At 42.3% G+C, this 26,623-nt stretch overlaps 1 protein-coding gene across 3 annotated transcripts; it reads left to right on the forward strand.

Annotated features, from left to right (window-relative positions):
• The first annotated feature begins 1,475 nt into the window (after positions 1–1,475).
• On the forward strand, positions 1,476–26,623 carry KCNJ15 (potassium inwardly rectifying channel subfamily J member 15). Of its 3 annotated transcripts, XM_074602150.1 has the most exons (3): positions 22,444–22,497; positions 22,910–23,092; positions 24,509–26,623. In XM_074602150.1, the coding sequence occupies exon 3, from the start codon at positions 24,525–24,527 to the stop codon at positions 25,653–25,655; it is 1,131 nt and encodes a 376-aa protein (XP_074458251.1). In that variant the 5' UTR covers positions 22,444–22,497; positions 22,910–23,092; positions 24,509–24,524; the 3' UTR covers positions 25,656–26,623. The 3 variants fall into 3 exon arrangements, with proteins under 3 accessions (XP_074458245.1, XP_074458251.1, XP_074458239.1); XM_074602144.1 differs by lacking the exons at positions 22,444–22,497; positions 22,910–23,092 and adding an exon at positions 1,476–1,937; XM_074602138.1 differs by lacking the exon at positions 22,444–22,497 and having other exon boundaries at positions 22,817–24,157.

Below are 26,623 nucleotides of genomic sequence, written 5' to 3' on the forward strand. Positions count from 1 at the left end.
ACAGCCCCTCACGCTACAGCTGATTTCACGGGCACTGCGTTGCCACAGATGCTGATATGGGTGATGTGTGGGACTAGAACACTAGAATATTCATATTGATTTATGATTTGGGCATTTTCCCAAACTTTGCCAGAAGAAAGAAGAGGAAAGGTGTAATTAGGGATTTTTAACAATGTATAGTTCAGTTACAGCTAAACATAATTTAATTGGACAGTGAAAAAGAATTTCTAGTATAGGTGCTTCATCCCATGACATTTCAGAGGGCCCTGCAAACAAAAGAGCTGATCTGAAAGCAGAAAAAGACATTCACTAGCATTTTTATATATATATGTATATATATATGTGTGTATATATATATATAATGAAAACTGATAGGAGCTGTTGCCATCTCCCTCACAGTAAATATAGAGAAAGAGATACCAGTGCAACAGGTTCATGGATTTGGGGAACAATCCAAGTCGTGTGAAATTCTTTAGTCTCTGGCAAAGTAAAAAAAATCACATCTAACTGTTGTCCTTTTAAATGTAAAACAGCTGCTGCCTACTGGCACTGCCTGAATGCCTACATACTTGACCACTTGACTGCAGGATTCCAGCCTCTATTTTCCTATGGCTGCATATCATGACATTATTAATGTCTGTTCATGGCATTTAAATGTCTGTTTACCAACGCTGCTGAGGAAAGGAGAGATTTTGCTTTTGCTAATGTGCTCTCTGTGAATTTGTGGTGGGCAGAATTTTGTTAGAAAACCACTCACCCCGTGTGTTGATCTCCTCTTTCCCCCAAGAAAAAGAGAATGAAGTTAACCTGGCATCAGTTGAACCATGGGATGTCCCTGCAGGTGATGCTGAGCTACAGGTGCATTGGACAAGCTTGCTGAGTGACATATGTAAATCCTGGAAGCAGTATCCCTGGGAATATGGACACAAGAATGATATCCACATGAGCTTTTCTAGTGCTGCAGTGACTTCCCTTTCACTGCTGCTGTCCTCATTCAGTTCTGGGAATCCCATCAAATACCAGAGTGGTACCAACGGCAGTGTAGAGGCTTTACAGATGGCAAACACCCACACCTCTTCCTCGCTGTGTTCAAGGCACCTGACTTTCCCTGGTTCAAGTCAGCAGTATCTGTGCTTTCTGCATCTAGGAAACAAGAGCAGAAAGGCACTGAAGCAAACACGGAATAAGTCATCAAATGAAAAAAGTGTTGTGGCTAAACAGATTGGAAACTTTGGTGGTTAGGGATTTCAGCTGCGTCCGGGGCTGCTACAGCTCAGTCTGTTACAACCATAGCATGAATTTATTTCAGATGAGTTTCAGCCTCCCCTTTGCCAACAGGAAAGGGGTGATCAATAATGTTGACTTTTTATTCTTCTTACTCTTTTCTTAGCATTATACAACCACTTGTAACCTTATTTATTTAGGCAATAAGGCCTTTAAGGGACTTTGATCAGCCTGGCTAAAGTTTCTTCAAAGATTAACTGACGTTCTTTAAAAGTACATCAGTTTCCTCTTAAGCAGGTATTTGCTTTCCACGTAACTGGGTGTTGAGGGCTATGTAGTTATAAAGTTTGCCAGGCTCAGTTGTAGATTTCCTTAAGACATACTGCTGACATCACTGAGTCTCCTCTCAGAGTTCTCTCTCTCTCTCTCTCTCTCTTTCTCCCTCCCTCCCTCTCCTCCCTCCCTCTCTCGAGTTTCTTTATTCAGGTAATTCCAACTCAGACTTATTCCAACTTGTTTTGACTGACAGTAAGGGAAGGGAGACTCTCTGAGGGTTGTGTTTTGGGTTTTTTTTGTTTGCTTTTTTTTTGTTTGTTTGTTTTTAAACCACACATGCTTTATTGAAAAGACATCCCACCTTTTATAAAAAAAGATTGTTTGACTTGTCATGACGATAACATCTAGTAAGGAATCTGAACGTTGCTCTTTTACAGGTAAGAGGTATTTGTCAAAAATGCATACATGCTTAGCAGTGCTTTGGAAACTCTGTGGAACTGAAAGCTAATGAGTGCGTTCTTTTCCGATTTTCTTCTTATTTTAGTAATTTAAGGATTTAGAAACTGTCTGTAAAAGAAAAATGTTTATAAGATTATGCCTTCTTGTGAACTTTGAGATACAGGCAGTTGAGCGATGATAAAGAAAAAGCTGTCATGGTTTGGTCTTTCCACTGATGCAAGTTACTGAATCTGGGGTTTATAATGTATGTTCCTGATATTTATATGTGCTGGGGAGACGGGCAGATACTGAACCTATCTTTGTAAATGTTTGTCTGCCAGAGACTTTTTCTTATAGAAATATGTAGTGCTTTTTAGGCTTTTAGAAGCATACCTTTCAGTCAGTTCTTGTTCTTTTTTTCAATGCAGAAATCAGTTTTAGTTGACACAGTGGGAAAATTTACCTAGTACTTTATACAGTCCCTGTTACCTATCTGTATAAGAAAAGATTATGTAAGTTTTCTGTGGTAGGTACAAAGAATGCAAACATGTCTGAGTTGGAGAACATTATGCATTTTCTTCCAATTTTTACATGTGTCTTCATATTACTTGTTTGCAACAGGTTTGGCTTAACCTTAGTAATCACAGTCCGAGCCTGTGGTGCAAGTTTCCCTCTGCTTCAGTGTTGCTTGGTTTTGACTCCCTTTTTATTTTCACATAGGGATCATGCTTTAAACAGATTTACAGATAAGTTCCTTTTTTCTCCATGACGTGCTGGTTGCAAAAAGGAACAAAGCTGGCTTTCCTTTGTGAACCAGGAGTATCTACATTACTTTTTAACTAACCTTGTTTCCTCACATGCATTTGGCTGTATTGTATTTAGAGGCATTTCTAGGGTCTTTCTGATCATGGTGCCTGCATACCTATCTGCCAAGTCTATTGTCTGTGTTCTCCTGTGATATTATTACCTTCTTTAATCTTTAAAAGATTTCTTCTTTTAAAATTGAAGGGGAAAGGGGACCAATTGCTATTACAGAAATGTCTTCTTTATTTCCTTGGTTGTAAAATGTCACTATGCTCTCTGCACTCTCTAATAATTAGCTTATAGGAGGGGGGAAACAAGCCTGGAATGTAATGTAGTGCTGGTTGTACAGTAGAAACTGGCATCACTTTTGCAAAGAGAGCGTAGACGAGACCAAAAACTTCCCCAAGAATTTCATCCCAGTAAATGAGGCATGGCCTAGAGACAAAAACAGCAGCAGATGACTTGGGCTTCAGTCTTCCAACGTACATACAATACTTTGGTCCTGTTACTTTTTATAGAATTTCAAGTGAAAACAAATAGTGCTTTTTTATCCTGGCTCCTCATGTGATGAAACAAACAAGGCATCAACCCACAGCCCTGATTGGAACTGAAATTTTTGTTTGTTCAGTTTTCATTAAGGTAGTCTGGAATATTGTTCCCTCCTCCTCTCCTGTTTCTCTCTTCTAAGACACACAGTTCACACGGACAGGCTGTATTCTTTGGGAACAGGTAGAGACCAAAGCTGTGAAGTACCAGGCGGTACTCTTGCGAGGGGCCAAGAAAAACAGAAACTTAAGTGTTTTGCATGCTGAACCTCAGAACATTTTGAAATAAATTTTGATTCACTTAGCTTCCAGGAAAAACAAAGCAGATTACGGGACAACTATTTTTTTTTTTTTTTTAAATGGAGGGAAAATTCTTTACTTTATTGGCTATACTGTGTATATGAAAATTAGAAAAAAACATTGGTTGGAGTATCAAACAGTTAAACTCAAACTTTTCAGTCCAAATGAATTCACTAAATGTTAAATATTCGAAAGCTACCTTCTTGTGTGGCAAGAGTGTGGCAAGCAGATCGAGGGAGGTCATCCTCCCCCTCTATTCCACCCTGGTGAGGCCCCATCTGGCATACTGTGTCCAGCTCTGGGCTCCCTGGTTCAAGAAGGACAGGGAACTGCTGGAGAGGGTGCAGAAAAGGGCTACCAAGATGATTAGGGGACTGGAACACTTCTCTTATGAAGAAAAGCTGAGGGATTTGGGTCTCTTCAGTCTGGAAAAAAGATGACTGAGGAGGATCTTATCAACGCTTATAAATACTTAAAGGGTGGATGTCAGGAGGATGGGGCCAGGCTCTTTTCAGTGGTGCCTGGGGACAGGACAAGAGGTAACGGGCACAAACTTCAACACAGGAAGTTCCATCTAAACATGAGGAGGAACTTCTTTACTTTGAGGGTGCCAGAGCACTGGAACAGGCTGCCCAGAGAGGTGGTGGAGTCTCTGTCTCTGGAGACGTTCAAAACCCACCTGGACGCGTTCCTGTGCAACCTGCTCTGGGTGACCCTGATCTGGCAGAGGGGTTGGACTAGATGATCTCCAGAGCTCCCTTCCGACCCCTACTATGCTGTGATTCTGTGATTCCTGCCAGGCAGTCCCTCATACCTTGGAATGAGAGAGCATTCATGGCTTACTTGAATGAGTTACTACAGGCCTGAGGATCATTTTAGAACTTAATGTGTTTGTATCATTAATATGGTAAACAGCTTGGCATTGAGCGTGTGCATACTCTTGGAGTAAACAGGGCACAGCTGAAAAAAGCAGCTCCCTTGTGTTGACTGTGCATGAATTGAAACGCCTGCTCATTCTATACCTATCTAGCCTGAATGTTGTGAAATACACATGGAGAGCAGCCAAAGACAGTGGATACATTACTAATTGGGCTGCAGGAAGGAAGAAAAGTACCAAGTAAGAACCATAGTACCTTTCCCTGCTCCTAAGCATATGAAATTGTCTTCGTATGACTAGCACACACTGAGGTTCACAGCAAGCTACAGGTCATGGTCAGGCAGAAAGGGAGCAAGCAACGACATGAATGCTCTAAGTATTGTCATCCTTTACTGGACAAAATAATCATTTGGACATAAAGCGGGTAGGTGTATTCTTTGGAGTAACACATCTGCAGTCATTTTTACCCACTGGGGAGAAAGGTGTTTGGCAAATTTCATCTTCCAGCAGAGCCCTTGGCAAACTGTGGGCTGCCTTTGGCAAAAGGTTGAAAACAAACTGCTGGGCCACAGGTTGGACCCAGCATGGATCTCAGGGAAGTACCATGGTGTTATGCAGCTTTCTTGTGCCTGCAGGATACTGGGAAGCCTTGCGAGCTTTTAATCACCAAGGCTTGAGAATCCCCTTGGCCTCTTTGCTGAGGAGATCTGGCTCACTTTGCAGGTGTCGGTGGTGAGCATTTGATCATTTTCACCTAGGCATTTTGTTACTTGCGAAGCTCCTTCCCTCCCTGCACTGTGCCTGCTGAGGTATGAGAGCCAGCTGCCTTTCTGTTGCCTCCCAGGAGGGTTTCTTGATTAAGAAATGTCTTTTTTCCACTTGGTTCAAAGTAGCCCCTGCAATTTGACCTTCAGGGCATACTGCATTTTATCTGGATTTTAAGGTGGAGGGAAGGTCTAAAGCTTGGGAACTGCAGCTTGGTACCTTTTAAAACCTCACTTGACTCCTTTCTGGTTTGTTTTTCTCATGGAGATTGTCAGCTGGATTTGTCCATGCTTAGGGAGCCTAGGTAAACCACCTTCTCTTTGTAAATTGAAAGTGATAAATGTAAAATAAGTTTTGACTGGAACAATAGTATAGCCTGATTAGATTAATTTAATCTCCATTGCTTTAACTGAGGTAATTCACTCTTCGTTAGATCATAGCTTGCAGGATACCTCTCTGGTTTTACATTATGAACTTTTCCTTATCTACAATTAGCACTTTTACATTGAGGCTATATGATAAAAATGTTTATCTGTTGAATAAATTACCGTAATCTGTAATCATAGAATTGTCTATGTTGGAAAGATCATCGAGTCCAACCATTAACCTGACACTGCCAAAACCACCACTAAACCATGTCCCTAAGCACCACGTCTACCTGTCTTTTAAATACCTCCAGGGACGGCGATTCCACCACTTCCCTGGGAAGCCTGTTCCAATGTTTGATAACCCTTTCTGTGCAGAAATTTTTCCTAATATCCATCTTAAACTTTCTCTGGCACAATTTGAGGCCATTTCCTCTCGTCCTGTCGCTTGTAACTTGGAAGAAGAAATGACCCCCACCTTTCTACAACCTCCTTTCAGGTAGCTGTAGGGAGCAATAAGGTCTCCCCTCAGATAAAGAAAAAAGGGAAAAATATATTATGATCCAAATTTCCCATTTTTCTCACTAGAATTGCACCGCCTGAAAAAGCATATAATAAAATAAATGGTCACAACATTTTGACCAATAAATAAATTCTTCCTGCTTAAATGATTTTTATTTTGGTCAACAGTTTCCAAGGAAACTTGGAATCAAAAAATGTCAATCAAAAAAATGTTTCTGAATTTTTCCGACCTTGTCTGTAAAGATCCCCATAAGCGCTCCCTTGTTTTCCGCTCAGTGGTGCTCCCACTCAAAGCTGCCTACCCTTACTCCATGCCAGCTGTCCTCTTCTGAACCCCCTTCAGCCTCTCACCCAAGGAAACAGGCTGCAGTTTCCTGCTGCCTTACCCATAAATAATGTTTCCTGAAAGTTTCCTTCCTCAAACACTTCAACACCAAACCTATCAATAGTCCCCTTTCTCCACAATAAACAGCCAAACCACAACTCCATGTACTGCAGCAATGGATAAAAGGACTGAGGGAAGCCAAGAAAAGATGTGCTTTCTGTGACTTTCACAGCATTTGGGCAAGCCTGGGCTTCATTTACACACCAAAGGTATATCAGGATATGGGAGGAGGTGTTTGCGTGATACAGAGCACTTGCAATTCAGACTCATTTTCTTAGGCAAATGACAAAACATTCTTGCAACAATGCAAAAGCTTAGGATGAAAAAAAAAGAAAAAAACTTTTAAGGCAACATTTTATTTTATTACCATAATGAGTTTCATTAACTGGCACACTTGGTGGCCTCTATGGTACCTGGTAGTTGGTCTCTTAATTGTTCCCAGCTTACTGGTTTTAGATCACTCCTCTTTCCCTAAGATTAGGTAGAAAGTCAATTGTTACAAGGAACTCCGTTTATGAGTTATAAATTCACATAGCAAACGTCACTTCATGGGTGCTGGCCTTCAATATGCCTGTTACCTGTTGTGAAATGTGCTACATAAAAGGTGCTGAAAGCTCTTATCAAGGCACAAAAAAGGATCAAAGACTGCAATGGCCTGCAGTGTAAAATGCTTCCACAAGACTAGAGGTGAATGAACACAATTCAGGCAAGTGTGGAAAAGCTAACAATGCCATTTTTATCTATGTATAATGGAAAAACAAAAGGCTTCAGGTCTGGTTCACGTTCACACTGTGGCCCTTTTACACTGCTATGGGAAATGCAGAAGCCAGAAGGCGTTTTTCAGCTGGTGGCGTTACACCACGAGCTCTAAATTGAGTTCTGTCTGGTTTCATTTGCGACAGCAGATTTCCACAAGCAAAATTCAGAAAATTGTGCGGTACATCAGTGAGTTTTTCAGAGGTCTAAAGGTCTGTCATAGTGGCAGGAATCCTAATAATCATCTGTCTTATTTTGCTTCATACCCTTGTTCTTCTTGTGGTAATTATGCCAACACACTTCAGGCTGCAAGCTTGACTACCTGTCCTCACTACAGGTAACAACGTTATCAGTGCTTCAGCCCAAGTCTTGAGGAGTGCCTGGTATTTGAAGTTCATTTCGACTCTGTTGTATTGTTGCAGTTCTTTTTTTAAAAAAAAAAAACAACCCCCAAAAAACCAAACCAACAAAAAAACCAAAAAAACTCTGTACTGAACCTTAAATATATATATTTGGAACAAAAATGTGTAAAATTTAGTGTTGATTTCTTTTTCTGTCAGCATAAAATGACCAAAGCTGTGACTTTATCATGACACAGAATAATATTTGTTGGTAGTAATTCTCCCTCCCCTATGTAAGGTCTCAGGTGATAGGTAACATAAAATCTTATTTTCAGACCATTTCTTAGTGTTTATGTGCTGAAATCCAAGAAAACATTTCAGTGGAGTAATCCTAGTGGTACATCCTCCTACTGTACCTTGGTGCAGTGTTCTGCCTTTGCAGATATATCTCAGGTTTGTAAGCAGTTGAAAATGTAAGAGGAGGGCACCATGCCTTTAAATGCTACGTTACTTCTTTAGATCTTACAAATAATGATTACATAATCAAGGGAAACCTTTTGTTTCTGATTACTTTGCATGTTCTTAGGCTACATTACTTCTTTAGATCTTATAAATAATGATTACATAATCAAGGAAAAGCTTTTGTTTCTGATTGCTTTCTACGATCTTAAGAAACTTGTTAACCACCCAAGCTGTCACGTGAAGACTGACAGTGTTACAGAAGTCAATAACCTTTGTATTCTCACTAGAAACTTTAAGCATGTTGCTAACAATACATATTATATAAGCTCAAACGTTAACATTGAAATCCGCAAAAAAGCTGGGAGGAGAACCAGATCCTCATTCCCTGGCCTCAGAAGAAAACAATGGTCAAAGTTTCAGAATTTGCTGAGTTCCTAAAACTCCAGCTGCTATTAAGAGAAATTATTTCTGATCTTCAGCTTTGCTCAGTGTAAGACAATGTGTGCCACTGAATGGCTCTGGTTTAGTCTCCTCCTCGTTTTCAACTGATTACTAGCTCCATCTTGCTGAATGGCAGGTTAGGCATGGTGAAAAGCAGAGATAGATTTGAACTGCGCTGTGAAAAGGGGAACCTTCGAAAGAAGCGGTAGTGACAAAGATGCAGGATGCAGGTTGTTTGCAGGCAGGCCCAGATGTCATTTTTTGGAGGTGCATAGGTAAAAACATCATGGATGAGGAAGCCTTTGCAGCACAAGCATGGTGAATCCGTACTTTGGTAAGGGATGTGGTGGCAGTGTGTATGTTGATGACATAGACAAGCAAGCTGACCTGTGGTGGGGAGTGTCATTAGCGAGAACACATAAAACAGAGCAGACATATCCTGTATCTTGTTTTAGATTCCTAGATAGCTTCTTTTTACATAAGAACCTTGTCCATCTGCTTCAGTGCATAATTAAAAGTCTTTTACAGTAACTAAACTATAAGTGTGATGGAAAGAGTACATTATGTTGTGTAATTTTACATTGGATTCCACACTGCACAGCATCTTCTATGGGATTTAACATGAAAGGCTTCATCAGTGCAAGTCAGACTGACACGTATTTATTTAGGATATTTCAATTTAAAGTACAGAAATGTACTATGTAATTTACATATGTAAGCCTCGTGCTTCCAGGAAGAGTAGGGGTACCTTCACATACACTGGAACAGTTGATTTCCATACAAGCGATAAACTTGGCACCTCTCAGAAGTACTGACCTTGCTCTACAGGTGCAAGGATAAGAAAAATCCCAACTGTCTAAAGGTTAAAGATCTGGTCTCAGCTCATCAGGCACTGTGAGGAGATGGGCATCTCCAGGCTTTAGAGGAAGAAGAGGCAGACTCACTCTGTGGAGGTGTCCAGCTCTCTCCATTGACTCTGTGCCTTAGTAGACTAGCCCAGACTAGACCGAAACCTTTTTGAGAACTAACGTGAACAGAGAGGAATTTCAACCTACAGAATCCAACAATTGGCATTGCAGTGCATGTACCTTTAGAAACGGCTCTGTTTGGTAGATGCTTGGCAGCCAAGTTAGAACTACTGCTTCACAGTGAGGTTTCCAGATGTCTGGTATTCACAGGCAGATTTTAAGAAAAGCATATCTCCACATTTCTTTCAGACAAAACTCACTGTTACATAAAGAAGCATCATTCTGGGTATCTCAGGTGTGTAGTAGGCAGAGACATCCTGGAAAAGGAGTGTTTTCAAGAAAACAAATCACCTGTTATCAGTGCTGATGCCGGACATAGCCTATAATCAGAACACATTATTTCTTACCATGCTGTAGGTCCTCAACATGCTTTTGAAGAGGAAAACTTTATATCTTCTCTAAATGATTTAAGATCTAACAGCAAATGAGGCATCATGCAACACAAAGGAGGAACTTGATAGGTGAACGTAATGACTAGCAGATGTTTGTTGAAGTTGTAATGTGTCTTAAAATGGGCGCATTTTCAGGATTTGGTTGGAAGCTGGTGAAGGGGGGAATTTCATGTATGTCAAATGCAAAGCTGTTGAGGAATGGCATAAGAGAAGTCTAAAACATGAAGGGAGCAAAACTTCACAAGGAATAGGCATTTATGAGAAAGAGGAACGAGATGCCAACAAAGAGAAAAAGAAAGCAGAGCTATGGGGGCCAGAGCAGTAGCTGTGGAGAGGTTAGGCTGTGAGCTTTATGGGTATGAAGTAATGAAAGAGATGTTTACATTAATGAAGGGGAAAATTATGGTCAAAATAGTAGAAAGGAAATAAGATTTTTACTCCAGAAGTTTGAGTGATTTGGCCATGGGACCATGTGAACAAGAGGCCCATTGGGAAATGGTTAGTTTATAAACTGAAATTCTGGACTTGAAGAACAGGTGGATTTTGAAGACTCTGTGGCATCAAGATGCCTTCACACAAGAAGTCTGAACCATACAGCAAGTGGAGCAGAGGAAGTGCTTTCAGACAGGACATGTCCTTTCGGGAAAGACTGGGTTTGACAGCGTGTCACCAGCGCAGGGAATGAAGGGGTTTTCTGCATTGCCATTAAGCTGTCATCTGCCTGGTGGAGTCACAATCTCTGGGACTTTCCTGTAATGGCATTATCTTAACCCTATTTGAAATACAGTGCTGCAAATTGCTATATTCATAGTCCTGCTCAGCTAGTTTTTGCAAGCACTTATCTTTAGCAATTGTCTAAAAAATATGAATTCTGTTCAATAACACTAAAATAACATATAAACCTCCACTAGGTCCAGTTACACGTTTCCCACCAAGTGTGTTTTTCAATGAAAATGGAGGCTTTCTTAAATTAAATATTACAGGAAAACTACAGAAGGTTAGAGTTCAACAAGTTTGATTTTTCCACTGAAAGAGTGATCCCTTGTGGGAGATGTAGTTGATTTCCTCACAGCCCAGTTATTCTTTATGCCTGGACTCCTCAGCCAGACTATATTTCCATTGATGTATCAAGCCTTATAACAAGGCGACAGAAAGTAATTGGGGAATGGTGGTATTTTTTGTTCTCATAAATCAGGCTGCTTGGAAAACATCAAAGTGACTTCTGAAATTCATGGCATCTGGAAAACTTACAAAAAACAAGGTAGAAGTTGCTGAATATTGTAGAATTTTAAAAATAAGTTTGCGGTATTCTGAATGTAGTTGGAAACTATTCTGAGCAGAACATGAACAATGTTCTATTCAGTCTAATTACTTCAGTGATCAAAGCTAGACCTTCCCAAGTTCCCGACTGTAAAAGATTGCGGAGCTTTTGAGATGACATAAAGGAACACTCATAAAGATAAGGTATGTGTAAATAAACAAGCAAAATAACCTCCTTTGATAATAAGGAAATGTAGTAACTTTGAAAAACAGCACGAGCTTTTTTTCTTGTTTGGGCACATTATCGCTACATTTTTTCAGCCTGTTGCAGCGTAGCACCACGAAGCTTTTATGGAGGTTCCCAAGAAACTACAGGACAAAGAAAAATGAACAGTGAATCACACAGTTATGTCCCTAGATCCTAACAACGGGGACAGGCATTGCTTCTGCTGTGTTCTCAGAAGAGAGCATCGCACAAGCTTCACTTGTCACCAAACCAACCAGGAAACTCATGTGGTCTTTACAGTTACAGAAGGCTGGGATTTTTCAGCCAAAAGTCTTATGGGCTGAAAATGCAGATTTAGGTCAGATGAAAGATATAATGAATTCACGTGAACAAGACGGAGAAGCTTAGACTGGAAAAGTCTGAAAATAATTTTGAAAAGTAAAAAAATTTCATTTTGACTTTGTGGAAACAAGATGTTGCGATCTGTCACTTCAAGCAATGTTTTGTTCCTCACCTGATTTAATTTAAATTAACACAAACATACACACACCTCTACACAAATGTCAAAGCAAAATGAAAGGTTTAGTTTTGGTTTAAACAAAGAGCACCTTCAGTCCAGAATGGCTGTTTTTTTTTTTTTAATTTTGCCAGAAAAGTTGAAACTTTTTTTTTCATTTTTTGTTTGTTTTGATATTTTTGGTTTGGCAAGAAAATTAGAAAACATTGATGTGCACCAGTACATTCATGCTATTTCCTCCCTTTCAGAAGCCACAGACTTTGTAGCAGACTGAGGGGTCTGTGTCATGGAAATTGGCAGGGATCAAGTAATTTGGGAAAGCAATGAGGAAAACAAATATTCTTTTCCCTCTGATTCCTTGGGAGTTTATCTGGAAGACATACAATCCTGGGCTGTGTAACCTTCCAGTCAAGAAACTCAGGAAACAGCTTTTTCTTTAAAAATCTATATTTTTTATTCCAATTTTTGCAATAGAAGAGTGACAATAAGGTTCTGTACAATTATAACATTTGGTTGATGGAAAGGGTAAATAATTGACCTACCATATTTTCATTTCCATCCCCTCACAACGAAGGGATACAAAACAGCCCACATATTTAAATCCACAGGCTAATTTCAGCTTAACTTGGCAGGTGAACAGAGGCTTGAGAAATTGCGTTCCAACAGGCTTTATGAAACTAGGTGGCTCTGTAAGTCAGAGAGACTTTATTGATGCCTTCACTGAGAAGAGGAAATCAAGGGGGACCAGCCTTAACCAGGCATCAGACAATCCACATGGAGGCAAGTGCAAGGGAAAAGGCTTTGCAGGGAGCTTGCATGGTGTTACAGCCCTGGGGTTCACCTTGGAGATGCAATAGCAGGAGGAAACAGGGCTTTGTGGGCTCCTTCCCAGTGGCCTGGTGGCTCCTGCCACCCCATGAGCTGCAACGGCAACCATTGTAGGAGGGAAGGGGTGGGCAGGGGTGGGAAGGTGGTCATCCTGCAGCCTCCCCTGCTGTGAGGTGACAAGAGGGGCCCTTTGCTCTCTGTCCACCTCTTTTCACCAAGATGCCCATGGCCTGAAATACCCTACCAAAGGGAGCACAGAACGACACAGCTGAAAACTATCATTTCCATTTAAAACTCCCCAAAGTTTCTCACCATTAAGCTTTGATTATTTTTTTATCCGTCTCATAAAATAACGATGCATTCAAGAGTGTTACCAAAGTGCTTCATATAAGCAGAATGGAAACACACACCAGCCAGCAGCTTATGGTACTTTTAATATATAATTATTAATTTTTAAATCTCCTTAGCGCTCCACAAATACAGCTTAGAGTCCCAAGCAAGCAGTGGGGCTCGGACGCCATACATTTCCACCTGTGAGCAGGAATAGAGTATTCACACTGACGACACTAGGACTCTCTCCTGTTTCTGCTCTAAAAAAAACAGGTATAACTAAATTCTTCTGGAGGCTTTTCCTCCCTCTCTTCTACACACTCTCCCCCTCCTTTCCCCAAAATGTGCAGAAGTGGAAAAAAGGGCATTCTTCCATTCATTGCATGGAGAGTATGAAAGCTTGGCACACAAGTGAGCTACATACTGGAATTTGGGTGGGTCTAGGAAAAAGCACGGACTTCAGTGGAAAACATATATGGGTGTGTGTGTATGTGTGAGAAAAAGCCTTTTAAACCTTAAATTAACCACATCCATGGATTGGTCAGGAAAAAAAAAAGAAAAAAAAAGAGAAAGCTGCCCTGAAATAAAACTCTTGGGCAGTACTGAGAAAAAGCAACCCTACACCGATGTGAAAGTGTCACTGATATTTTTAATTTGTCCCTAACCACTCCAAAGAGGCGGGTGAAAGGCCCCGGTTTATACACCAGTGCAGCATTTTAACGGTTTATAGGAACCCCGTGGCCATTTCTGTCCATGCTGGGAGCCGTGGCCACCTTCCGCGAGGCTGGTGAGGAAGCAGCACCTGGCTGGGGGCAGCAGCAGGGCTGGGACGGGAACGGGGCCAGGGACGGAGATGAGGATGGGGACAGGGTGTGTGAGCCCCGAGGTGACACCAGTGGCCTCCCAGGGACTGTATTGTGACTGCGCAGTGCTTTGGCAAAGCACAAGGGGAGACTTGATTGGGTAAGGACTGTGCTCCAAGACCATAGCCGCAGGTTGTGGTTACTGGTCACTGTGGATGTGTCCGAGACTTGCCATCTGAGAAAATTATTTTGTGTCAAGATCTAGAGATTTTATTAAGGGTAAAAATGTCACAAGGGGAAACATATAAAAGAAGATGCATTCACAATTGACTCTACACATACCAAAATCTCCCACATCGATACTCTGTATTTGCAACTGCAGAGTAGGGAATGCGTCATTTATGAAAATACATAAACCATGAAGTAATATTTTAAATAATAAAAATGAACCTATGATTTCTATGTAAATGTATATATATGTTTGCCTGTGAAATATCACATGTCCTGATTTTACTGGGCACTATTGAACTTTCTTTCCAGCATTTAAAATTTTTAACGTTTTGTTTTTGTTAAGTAGCTACCAAATATTTGTTTGAGATCAAGTAGGACTTGCTTTCTGTTTATCAGACCTGACAATCAAGGGAAATGGGTGCTTGGTGCAATTTGAAACCTTTGTAGTGCAGAGAAAACACAATAGGAATGAACATTTTTGAAGCTGTTGTGTCCCTCAAAGAGAATACTGGCCACACTTACTCTGTAATTCTCAGTAAAGTAATTAATTATCAAAAAAAGAGTAAGTAATCTGTGTGGGTATCTGCTACGCCAGTAGCATCAACTGTGTTTTGGCTAAGAGAGAAAGACATCCAATTTAAAAATCATAAGGTTTGGCTGAGGGAAGTGGATACGTTGTCTCACAGGCTGCATTTTGCTAGCATGAAAGAAGAGTCACTTTTTGAAAACATTTTTCACAGCATGAACTTGTTCACACAGGTAGAGCAATTCTTCATAACCAAATAACTTCCTGAGAAAATCAGCTTGTAACAAGTTTTAAGATGAAACCATGACAAACCCATCCTTCTTTCTTGGAAATGTGCTTTGCAGTATTGCAAAAATCACAAGGCCAAGTTCACTGGTATGTCCTGGCTATGCAGAGAAGCAATAAATTTGGCTTAATTAGCCAGCTACTCTGCATTTATTGTTACTCTGCCTAGATGAAGCAGCACAAATCAGCTACACCATAAAGGTAAGAGTGACCCAGAAACTGCCACAGAGGAAAAGCTTTACTACCATAACAGGGTCCATCTTACTGCTGGGTCAAGGTGTGCTATTTCCCCAGTTAGATTTGATTCTGTCTAAATTAGACACTAGATAACAAAAGGTTACAAATATATAGACCTTTAAATAAAATGCTTTTTCCCCTTGCCAGTTTCCTTGCCTTTTGCAGCCCTACCATTATTTTCAATACTGTTTAGGTTTTTACATATTTAAAAGGTGCAGATTTCTTTTTTTTGTGTGGAAAATTCTTTCCATAGACTGCTATTTCAGTTTTGAGATTTAATGACTTCATAGAGTTGGAAAACTATAAACATGTTTATTTCAGCAGTGTTTGCGAATGGGTACATGCCGTGGGATAATTGTGGGGTACTAAGGTCATTCCTCCGCCAGCGTAATGTCTTGTGGTATGGGCTAACTAAAGGCATGTTGTGGTTTACGGGAAATGCAGCTTTCATATGGTGAGAGCACATTAAAAAGTGTGCCACAGCAGAAGCCTGACACCCTGCAGGGAGCCTCACCTCACGGCCACACCTACACCGAGCTATGAGAGCCCCGCTGTGCAATGACTAATTAAAAAACGAAACCCAACTTGACTGGGGTACAGTGCATGCATCATGCGATGAATTGGCATCACAAATGGTAATTAAAAAGAGAGCTGCTGAGCCACTGGATGTATTCATACTGTACAGTTGACATATAGCTAGGAGTTAATGCCCCTGCTCGTCAGGCTGAGACAAGGCTGGTGCTGGGATCTGGTGTCCAATGTTGAGTTTGATGCTCAGGGTGTTTGTAGCCCGAGAAAAGGAAGAGGCAAAACCCACTCTAAACGATTTGAAATATCCCCCTGCTGCCTGACAAATATTTCTCATGCACCAGCCATGGTAGCTGAGAAACAGGGAGAAGAAGTGGCCCTGGGGAGGCAGACTGCAGACGTTTTAGCCAGCTTTTGTGAACTATCAGGAAAAGTGCTAACTTTTCTCTCTGCCTCTTGCATAACCATGACTAGGCACATTTACTGTTCATTTTCAGCCACCTGCTGACAATTTAAATTAAAAATCTAGAGTAAGTGTCTGGTTTTGGGGTTGTTCGCTTGTTTGTTTTTAAATGAAACCAGATTTTTATTAGACCAAGAAATGAATTTGGAGGAAAAAGCAAACAAACAAGAAAAGAAACCAGGCAAACTTTCTGTTCCACCAACCATTCTTCAGGTCTGAAACAAAAGCAGCAAGTTACAAAGCAACGGCACATTGGCAAAACAGGTGCTCTGAGTTTAACTTTATTATTATTACTATTATTCAGTGTGAGGGTAGGTGTCTGCCAGCTTGTGAAGTGATGGGTGAGTTCTGGGGAGGTTGAAAACAAGGGGCTGTCCTTTACCTGCTGTGAAAGAAGGGAAAACAAGGACACAGCCAACCTATGGTGAGCAGGGAACGACAGGCCCAGCAAATTTAGTCAGCAGCCCAGGCTGGTACATTTGTGCTCTGCACTGACCTGGGAGGGGACTCGTGTTCCAAGGAACTTTGTCGGACTTAAAACCTGAGAGGTAGATGGGTTTAGACTCGTTATTTTCTGTATCATTATAAAAGCCATCCCCATGTGACTAAAATACTAGAAAGAAACACAGTCATCCCTCCGTTGTTGCAGAAGCATGAAACTGTCTTGGCACATAAGCTCATGCGGTCGCATTATAGCCAGGTGATTTATACCAGGCAGTATATAAATAAGCATAAAGAGAGGTAAAATATGCCTCTGGGCAAACAACTCAACCACCTTGAGCCCTGGCCTTGAAATCAGAGAAAAGAGCAGTGTAGTCTCTCCAGGTGCCTTTGCCCGGCCCTGGGAGCTGTGCTCCAGTGAGGTGGCCTGTCCTCGCACTGGGACAGGGAAAGCAGTGGGAGCTGTGTGAAAGCATGCTCTCACAGCGGCCGGAGCAGCTGGTTGGAGAAGGGCCCGTTCCCAAAAAAGGAATTAAGTACTTAAGTAGGACTTAGGTAGGCCTTCGTTGACTAAGTGAAAAACTATTTTGCAGAAAATCCCTGCCCCAGCTTCTGTTCTGTGCTGGAAGGGCTCGACACGTACAGGTGTCTCCATTTCTGACCGTCATTTTGTTGGACGCCCAACAGCTCTGCGTTTGGGCATGCCGCAAAGCACCCTATAAGATACCAAACGGATTAGTTTATCTCGTGTCTAAGCAAGAAGAGCCAGAAATAAGGCATTCCTTGGCTTGTCTTCAACCATCTCCCAACGTACCCCCTTCTCTACTTCTCCACCTCCCTCCTCCCAGTGTCTGAGGTGATTTGTTCCCACAGTTCCACCCTTGCAGGGGAATTCATTGATAAGGAAGTGGAGAGATGGGGAGGGGGGACTCTGCACTTCCTAATGAAGATGCATCACTGTATGGATGAGAATTTATAAGGCCAGAAAGCAAGAAGGTATCAACATTACTCTATGGCCAAGCTGTTAGGGTGCTCAGCTGGCCATGGAGAGTCTGGGCTTCAGTCTCTGCACCAAGAATTGCTTATGCGTTTACAGTCTGGCTTCCTGAGGGAAAAGACACCAAAACTGTCTTAACATGGATGCAGAAGCATCCCAAAACCATATTTTCTTGTCTTTGATTTTGGAAATAGCTATATTGTTTTGGCTGATCATTAAGTAAACAAATTAATAAAAAAGTGTGTTCGCTTGAGGAAAACCTCAGCCCAAAGTGTTGAAGCCTTGTAAAATTTGAAACCATTGAAAACAGGGTCATATAACGGAGAGGTCAGGAATAGGTGCTGTGAACCTATGGTAAGATACTCGCAGAACATAAACCAGTGTGCAGTCTTGTGAAAAACAACTCTGCTGCCACAGCTACAAGCTTCTCTGGTGTTGGCCTAAGACAACTAATTTGGATCTTTTGATTCACAGAGAGTGGGAAAGAGGAGAGGAATGGGATACCAAGCAAAATGGTGGAAAACAGGACAATGAGAGGTACCCTCATGAAAAAGAGAAATACCATAGGGAGAAAGAAGGGCAGGATGTAGCTACTGAAACCCTCAAAGGCATCCTAGAAGGGAAGAGTGGAGAAATAGTGGCAGTGACTGCAAAACAGGATAACAGAAGGCGTTAAGCTCTCTGAAGGTCTAGTCCTGGCCTTAGTATTGACTGCTAGTGTTGATTGGGCTAGGACAACACTCCCATCCTCCCTTAGCTCAGTTCTTTCTCTGTGGTGTTGCTGAGATATTTGCCTGTGCCAGAGGCCTACTGTGAGGGGTCACTAAAGTTCCTACAGCAGGTCAAAGATGTCAATGAAAGTGGAAGTACAGGGTATGAGCTTGACAAGCACAATGCAACAAAAATGTCCCTTTCAGCCTTGGAGAATACTTCTGGCACCCGGCTCCCCAGAAACAGAAAGGACAGGCTCTCGAGAGTCTGTTCAGACTTGCCTGTGTAGAAAGAGCCAGCTAAGGTTTGCACAGAAAGAACAAGGAAAGGGTTAGTGGGTGGGAAAAGCATCATAGCAGAGGCAGGTTTTGAATGCTTAATTGTGCTAATGAAGTGTTTGAAACTAAAAAGAGTTTGAAGCAACAATACGCCAGCAAGGGAGACATTCAAAAGTATTGAATGTTGCACTGCTGAAGGAAAGCCATTTGTAAAAATAAAAGAACAGAACGGGTTTCTGGGGAACCTTTCTGTCTTTTCCAGCAGCGTTATATAAACCGTATTACCAAACACAAAAAGGAGAGTTTCAGAAACTGATCAGCTTACTTCTCTCTGAAAGAAGACTTTAGTGTAGGTGAAGGTTCCTGGACTGAAGGCTCTGCACGGCCAAGTCCCCTGTTCATCCACAGAGCTCAGTGTAAAGGCTGGAGGGTGGGTTTTTGGAAGGGTGAATGGCCCACTTGCAGTGTGTTAGCAGTTCAGACGCTAGTGGTAGGTGCTTTTTCTCCACTTGGAGGCCTGATCCAGAGACCTGGGAAATCACTGGGAGCTTCCCCATTAACCTCAATAAGCTTTGAGTCATCTGTTGCCTTCTCTCTGCCTGCTTGGTTGTTTTCCTATTTGCTTGCATCAGTATAGTTTCCAAGGCGCGTCTATGTAAACCAGTAGTTAATGCGAAGCCTTACATCCCCTGCCCTTGGAAGGAACAAGATTCCTGTACAAATCTCCCTCAGAAACAATGCACTGTGAGACTTCTCCAGCTTTAATTCATCTTACATGGCCAGACGTCAGGCAGGTGGCCCGGGAGAGACAAAGATGGATTTGGGTTTTCACTTTCTTCATTCTGCTCTGTAAATGGTTGCTCTGGCCCTGCCTGAAGTAATGAAAAACACACCGCCGGCTCCCCCACTGCCCCCCTCGCCCCCACCTCTGGCACAGTCAGTTCCGCAGCCCCCGGGCACCACCCTGCCCTCAGGCTCGGCCGTGCCTCTGCTGTCATCTGCTCCAGGGTGCCCCAGCACGGGGAGAGTCACCATTCCCAGGGCTGCCCTGTGCTGATGGGTGGCTCTAGGGAAGGATGGGGGAGCTAAAGGCACAGCTGTGGGAACTGATTTTGACTTGATTGGGTATTTACAGTTCTCTTGGCCCAGTACTTCTGTGGAAGAAAATAAAAAGGTGTTAATTTAGTTTTTAAAGGCAGCATCTTTCACAATATGAGTGCCTGCCAGCCTGCCTATCACCACTCTCAGCGCTGATCAGTCCTAGCGCTGAAGGACTCTTTTATGAAGTCCAGGGTAGCAGCTGGTGGCAGAGATGAAGCATCCTTTTGCAACCACCACTTCCCTCCCTCTACCTCAGATCTCTCCTTTTGTATTCCATAACTCAGCTACAGAAGAGGATTTTGCTGGTTGACAATTGCGCGGCATAACCTGGTGCGTAGCCCAAAAGGAGGAGGGTGTTCATGCTAGACAGAGCACTGAGAATTCAGGAGGGACTTTTATAACCTACTGAACCACACCAGACCTAGGAAAGATCTAAAGATTATGTAGTTCTTTTCAATGTTTTCTTAGCTCACCCCTGCTTTTTTTTTTTTTTTTTTTTAATGCCAAGCCTGCTAGTGGCTTATGCTGGTTGAAAATACAGTTCAAGTTTTGCCCCTGTATCAGAGTGGCAGTGAAGCGTGCGTGAGGGTTTGTTCAAGTGGCAAAGCATATCTGATTTGAGAAAAAGCAAACAGCCGAGGCCATTCGAACAAGTCATGCTCCTGTACACTTTTAATCAGTTGTGTCTGCCAAAAAAGATCTTGCACAAGCAAATCTGGCTTCATGTAACAGGAACATTTTTGCGTGCATGCGAGCTGGCTTCGACTTCTAGATAATGTGGTCTCTGGAAGCAGTGTTAATGTGCTTGTTATATCCCTGGCTGCTGGAATTACCTTAATATCAAGGTATTCATGGTTGGTGGTTTGGTATGTAGCTCTACGTTTTATTGACTTTGTCTGCACTAAACTTCCTTACCAGCATGTGCTCTGATGGGGAGTCTCCTTTGGCTGTTCCAAAGGGCTGGTGAGGAAAAGAGGTAATTCATAGGACATTAGAGTGCTAGACAAGTCTGAGACGATTTCATTTTCTTCCTCTTTAAGTATCTGTTTCCTTCAGTTCCCTTTTATTTGTGGCTACGGCTTGAGTAGGGTTTTTTTTACAGTAATAGAAAATACTTTATTAGTGTAAAATCAGTTAGCTAAGGGACAGCAGGCATTCATTTAATTTAAAAATGTATACTGCTATTATTATACAGTCTTGTTTGCTTATATTAACTTACTGTGGTAGACATGCTTTCTGATTTAAAGGGAAAGGAGTAGAAACCAAACAAAACAAACCATTTTGTCTGAGGTGCTGAGGATGGTTGTCGGGGGTAGAGTTTCTGAGGCGCCTATATAAGGTATAAGACGGGAAGTAGTAATGCAGGTGTTATGACACAGCTTTTATACATATGGACACCCACAAATCATTTATTGTGGGATATTGTACTGGTTACTGCACTCAGGAAGCAGTGGGGAGGTGGAGGGCAGGGGACAACCCTCCTCTGAAGCCCAGATTTGTTCCACTGTTGGTTTCATCAGAGTTTCTTCCCCCAAGTGACTGCTGCTGGCTGCTGCCAGTGATAAGGGAGGGAAGCAGAAGCAGCACTGCTCCGAGGCAGCATGACAGATCCTCTCTTCCCGCATCAGTATTTTTGCAGGGAAAGGAAACCAAGATGAATTTCCCTGGAGAGGAAAAGAGCACTAGAGGAATTCAGGATCACACAGGAAAAAGTGATGTAAGAGAAAAAAAAATAGGAAGCAAATCAACATAAAAAAATACCCTACCACCAAAAAAAGCACCAGAAATTGGCTGGGATCCATTTCAGGAAATCACTGTAAAGCTGAGTAATTTTGTCACATACAGAAATACAAATCAAGGGAGGACAGAAAAGATGACAGGGGAGCTCTGATACAGCCTCTTTCTTCTATGGCAGACTCCAAAACTAACGGCTCTGCCATGCTGACCTCACATGTGGAGATCAACTTTACACATGGGGACAGCAGAGAGACATAGTGAGAAACGACTTTGGTTGTGAGTTGAAACACAGTCTGGAGCGTGCCAGACATTGCCTAGGGCTTCAGCGAAGCTTTATTTCTCAGGTTAAGCCTGAAATGGCAAATTTTGCAGCTGTCTCGCTGTTGGCATAGCCCAGGGAAGACATTGTGCCTTGCAACTATCTTCCTACCTTCCGTCTTGTGCAGGGAACTCTTCTGCTACGGCATTTCGCTATGCTGGTGATGTTAGGTGTCCTGCACCAGGTCTGGGAACATGGCAGTCTGCAGCATCAGGATTTTGTCTGGTCAGGGCTCCCAGACAGGGAACAAATTATTTCAGGGCAGAGCAGAGGCAGGGGCCAGAACTCGTACATACCCCTTGTGTGGGTTGAAACTGTGTCCCTGGCAGGTGCTGCAGATGCATACGGTGCAGCGTACGCATGCCAAGCCTGGCATATGAAGGACATGTCAGAGTCACAGTGCATGTTGGGCAGAGCTGCTCTGCACAGCGTGCCCAGTGCATCCCAAACATGCCAGATTTACTACACGTATGCTGACCACTTGTGCAGAAGCCAGTGTTTCTTGGGCATGGTACAGCCATGGTGAGCGTGTTGTGCCGAGTGTCCACGCGCCCCTCACCTTGGGCCACCCCTGACCCTGACCAGGTAAGTCTGCTGTTTGCTGAGCCCACAAGCCCTGTCCCTGCCCCACCAGCTCAAGCCCACCAGCTGGAGCACTGAGGAGGGAAGGTGGAGCCTTGGCCGTCTCCATCCTCGTGGCCTCCGAAGGAGGAGGAGCCGGCAGCCCTGGGGAGCTGCTCCCAGGAGCAGGCGTCCAGGTAGGCTGAGCAGGGGGATGAGATGGGAACGTGTCCCTGGCGCTGGATTGGAAAGGACAGCTATCTCCTGACCTAGCAATTTGTGGCAGGGAAATTTGTTCTGACAATGTAATGTTTGTGCCTGGAAGTAATGGCTAAGGGAAACTGTGCTTCAGAGGAAGAGATGTTCTTATTTTGGGACAGATTTTTGCACACATTTATATCCACAGCTTATCCAGGGTGAGGCTTGGTGTGGGGAATGGAGCCTCTTCACTAAGTGGTATGCATTTTCCTAAAAGGTTTCCCATTAGAGGTTGCATGTATTTACTGTGCACTGACAGTAGGGCTTGATTTTGAGTTTGCCTAAAGAGCAGTTGCATGTATGCTCCTTCCCACCCCCACCCCCCCATTTCCTCCCGTTGTTCTTTTTCAGATCACTTGAAGGTTTTTTCCTGTTTATTATCCGGACATGCTGCGTACTGTGTGTTGATTTGACTGTCACATAAGGAATCTCCTACTGGGATCACTGATGCCTTCCTTTCTTATATATGTACATGTGTGTATGGCAATGGCTCCTAAGCTGCGGAAGAGAATGTTGGTGATTAAACCAAAACTGGTATGAGCTACAGGTGTTAATGGGAGTTAAGTTTCATTACCCTTTCCCAGAATATCTGCAACAGTGTGATGGGTATAGTCGTAAACAAAAATGCTCCTTAATTGACATAACAGGAAAGGTACTTCAGTGAGCAATTATGCTGATGTCCTGGACTGGCACATGTGTGTACCACAAATATATCTTGTACTTCCTGCAAAATGCTTTTAAGTAGCTATAAGGAAGACGATCTTTTTTTTTTTTTTTTTTTTTTTGGTGGTTCGAGAAAACGAATCACTTACTTAAGGCTCTTTTTGAGGAAAACAATGGAACAAAACAATGCTTTTTGTATGACCTGCCAAAGCACAAAGGATGCATGGGATGTTTTTTTTCTTTGTTGTTTTTGTCAGCAGGAAGTTTTGTTGTTGGAAACGACTATAACATGCACTGTCCTTGCTCTACGTAATCACTGTCTGGTCCTGCAAGCCGGGTCTTGTTACTTGCCTCATCAAACTGGCACAGGCACCGTTCTCCACTCTGTGGGCTTTGTTCAGTCCCGAGTGACCGCACACTTACTCTCCATCCGGACTGATGCACAGTAAACAAACTTCAGGAGTCGGGTGGTCCAATGATTGCTGGGTTCGCGCAGGTCAGGGCCCACGGCTAGAATGCTGACTTCATGAATTGCCTCCTTTTTTTTTTTTTTTTTTTTTTTCCTTAGGCGGCTTAAAATCGGAGTGCTGTACAGTGCAAACAGCTTCGAAGCATTTTCAGGTGTAAATATTCCTTTCCAAAACTCGACTTTGATGTGTTCAGGTCTGCTTTGTTTCCCTCTAGATTAGATGTAGGCTTGTAACAAAGAGCCAGAGCCAGATCCGATTGAGTAAATCACTTGTGGAAGTTAATTGTTCACAGTGAAAGCTGGTCTGGCTCATTTTGCCTCCGTCGCAGGAAGAGACAGAGGTGGTGTGCTGGATCTCCGTTCTAAACCAAGCATTGACGCGACTATAATTTTGATCAGATGTCTCTCTTCAGGGCTTTAAAGAAAACCTGCTCAGTAATCAAAAAGAGCCTCTTCTCTAGAGAAACGTAAGAAAAAAAATTTAATGCATTTTACAGAAATAAAATACTAATATAAAATTTCAGCTTGGTCAAATTTCTTTTGCAGGCTATCATAAAAAAGAAACTTACTTCTCCATATTTGGCAGTCACCATAATCAAAGAATGATTTTTTTTTTTTGAAAAAAAAAAGAATATAAAATTATTTGTAATGTCAGATATTGTATGATGGTAACTTTATATTCCAACTGTTTTTATTCACTGCTGCTGTGTTTAGATTATGTTTGTGCCTTCTCTTCATCAACATTTTCAAATGCTTTTTAGAATCAGCCATGTGCTTTGATTTCATTGAGTAACAGCCTTCTTTTATTCTCTCCTTAGGACTGAAGCAGTGAGAATGGAAACCACAAAGATTAATATGTCTCGCATACCGCTGGTTAACGGAGGCATCGACACTGCCATGCTCAAGGCACACAAACCCCGTGTGATGTCCAAAAGCGGTCACAGCAATGTGCGGATAGACAAAGTCGATGGCATTTACCTACTCTACCTGCAAGATTTGTGGACTACAGTCATAGACATGAAGTGGAGGTACAAACTCACCTTATTTGCTGCTACTTTTGTTATGACCTGGTTCCTCTTTGGAGTTATCTACTATGCCATTGCATTCCTTCATGGTGATTTAGAAATAAACAAATTCACCCCAAAGCGCGAGCCGTGTGTCAAGAACGTAGACTCTCTAACTGGGGCATTCCTCTTCTCCCTGGAGTCACAGACAACCATTGGCTATGGATTTCGTTTCATTACAGAGGAGTGTCCTCATGCCATTTTCTTACTTGTGGCCCAACTGGTAATCACCACCTTGATTGAAATCTTCATCACGGGTACCTTTCTGGCCAAAATTGCAAGACCTAAAAAAAGGGCAGAGACTATTAAATTCAGCCACTGTGCCGTCATTACAAAACACAATGGAGAACTTTGCCTGGTGATCAGAGTAGCAAATATGAGGAAAAGCCTTCTGATACAGTGTCAGCTGTCTGGGAAGCTTCTTCAGACGTATGAAACCAAAGAAGGGGAGCGGATCCTGCTGAATCAAGCCAGTGTCAAGTTCAATGTTGACTCCTCTTCAGAGAGTCCATTTCTCATTTTGCCTTTAACCTTCTACCATATTTTGGATGAAAGCAGCCCTTTGAGAGATCTCACACCTCAGAATCTCAAGGAGAAGGACTTCGAGCTTGTGGTGCTTCTGAATGCCACGGTGGAGTCCACCAGTGCTGTCTGCCAAAGCAGGACTTCCTACATCCCCGAGGAGATCCACTGGGGCTACGAGTTCGTGCCTGTGGTTTCTCTCTCTCCAAATGGAAAGTACGTTGCGGATTTCAGTCAGTTTGAGAAGATTAGGAGAAGCACAGATTCTACTTTTTATAGTATGGACTCTGAAAAACAAAAATTAGAGGAGAAATACAGGCAGGAGGATCAAAGAGAGAGGGAACTGAGAACGATGTTGTTACAGCAGAGCAATGTTTGAATGCACAAACTATTTTGATTAATCCCTTTTGCAAACTGAAAAAACATACTCTCTGTGCTGTATGTCTGCTATGAAACCAGCAGTGAAGTTATTTTCAGCAAATAGCTTTGGTGTAGAGTAAACCTATCCCTTTGTTTGGCTGAATTGTTAATCAAGTATTTTGTAATTAGGCAGGATTTCTTTGTTCATGATCTTGACTTAGCAAAGTTGGATTTTTATTAAGTCTCTGCCTTATACCACCACTAAAAGCAGACACACCACTTTCCGTTTGGAAAGTGAAACTGGATGCACTGTGCTGATTCCTTCACATATTTATTTGACATGGTTTTACTGTGAACCTGCATTCACAGAGACAGCACACCGTACTGCTAGAAGAAAATACGCTCCTTTAAAATATGTATATTTAAAATGGATATTCTTGTACCAGCTGGTGCCTTCACAGGGATTCCTGGCACTGAAAGTAAGTTGATTGGAGAGACAAATGGTTGGATGTGGGAACAGCCTGCAGGGAATTGATAAACTCCTTCTTAAATCTTGAAGGAGGGTGACAGAGCAGTCGCTCTGGGTGGTGAGGAGGGGAGCTTGCTTTCTGTGTCGGCCACTCAGAGCTTCTTTTGTGACCACTCACTTTTTTAACCTTGCTAATGACTGATTTATGTATAATAGCAAAAAGGGGAGATGAGGGCAAGCTACACAGAATTGTAACTGTAATCAACTAAGGTTACAGCTGGCTTTGAGACACCTGTTTTCTATCCAATGTAAATAGTTTGTAATAGCAGCATAACAAAACATTTCTACAGATTGCTTGCTTTGCTATGGACCATATTTAATTTTGGTTAAAAGAAAGCTGTATAATGTCTGTAGACAATATTTACTTTTTCTGGCAGCAGTAAAGTACAAGCATTCCTTTCATGGATTTCATTTTTGGTCTTTTAAAACCATTCCATTAATAAAGGAATTTAATTTGA

Source organism: Larus michahellis, chromosome 1 (assembly GCF_964199755.1).
Source record: "Larus michahellis chromosome 1, bLarMic1.1, whole genome shotgun sequence".
NCBI lineage: Eukaryota > Metazoa > Chordata > Aves > Charadriiformes > Laridae > Larus > Larus michahellis.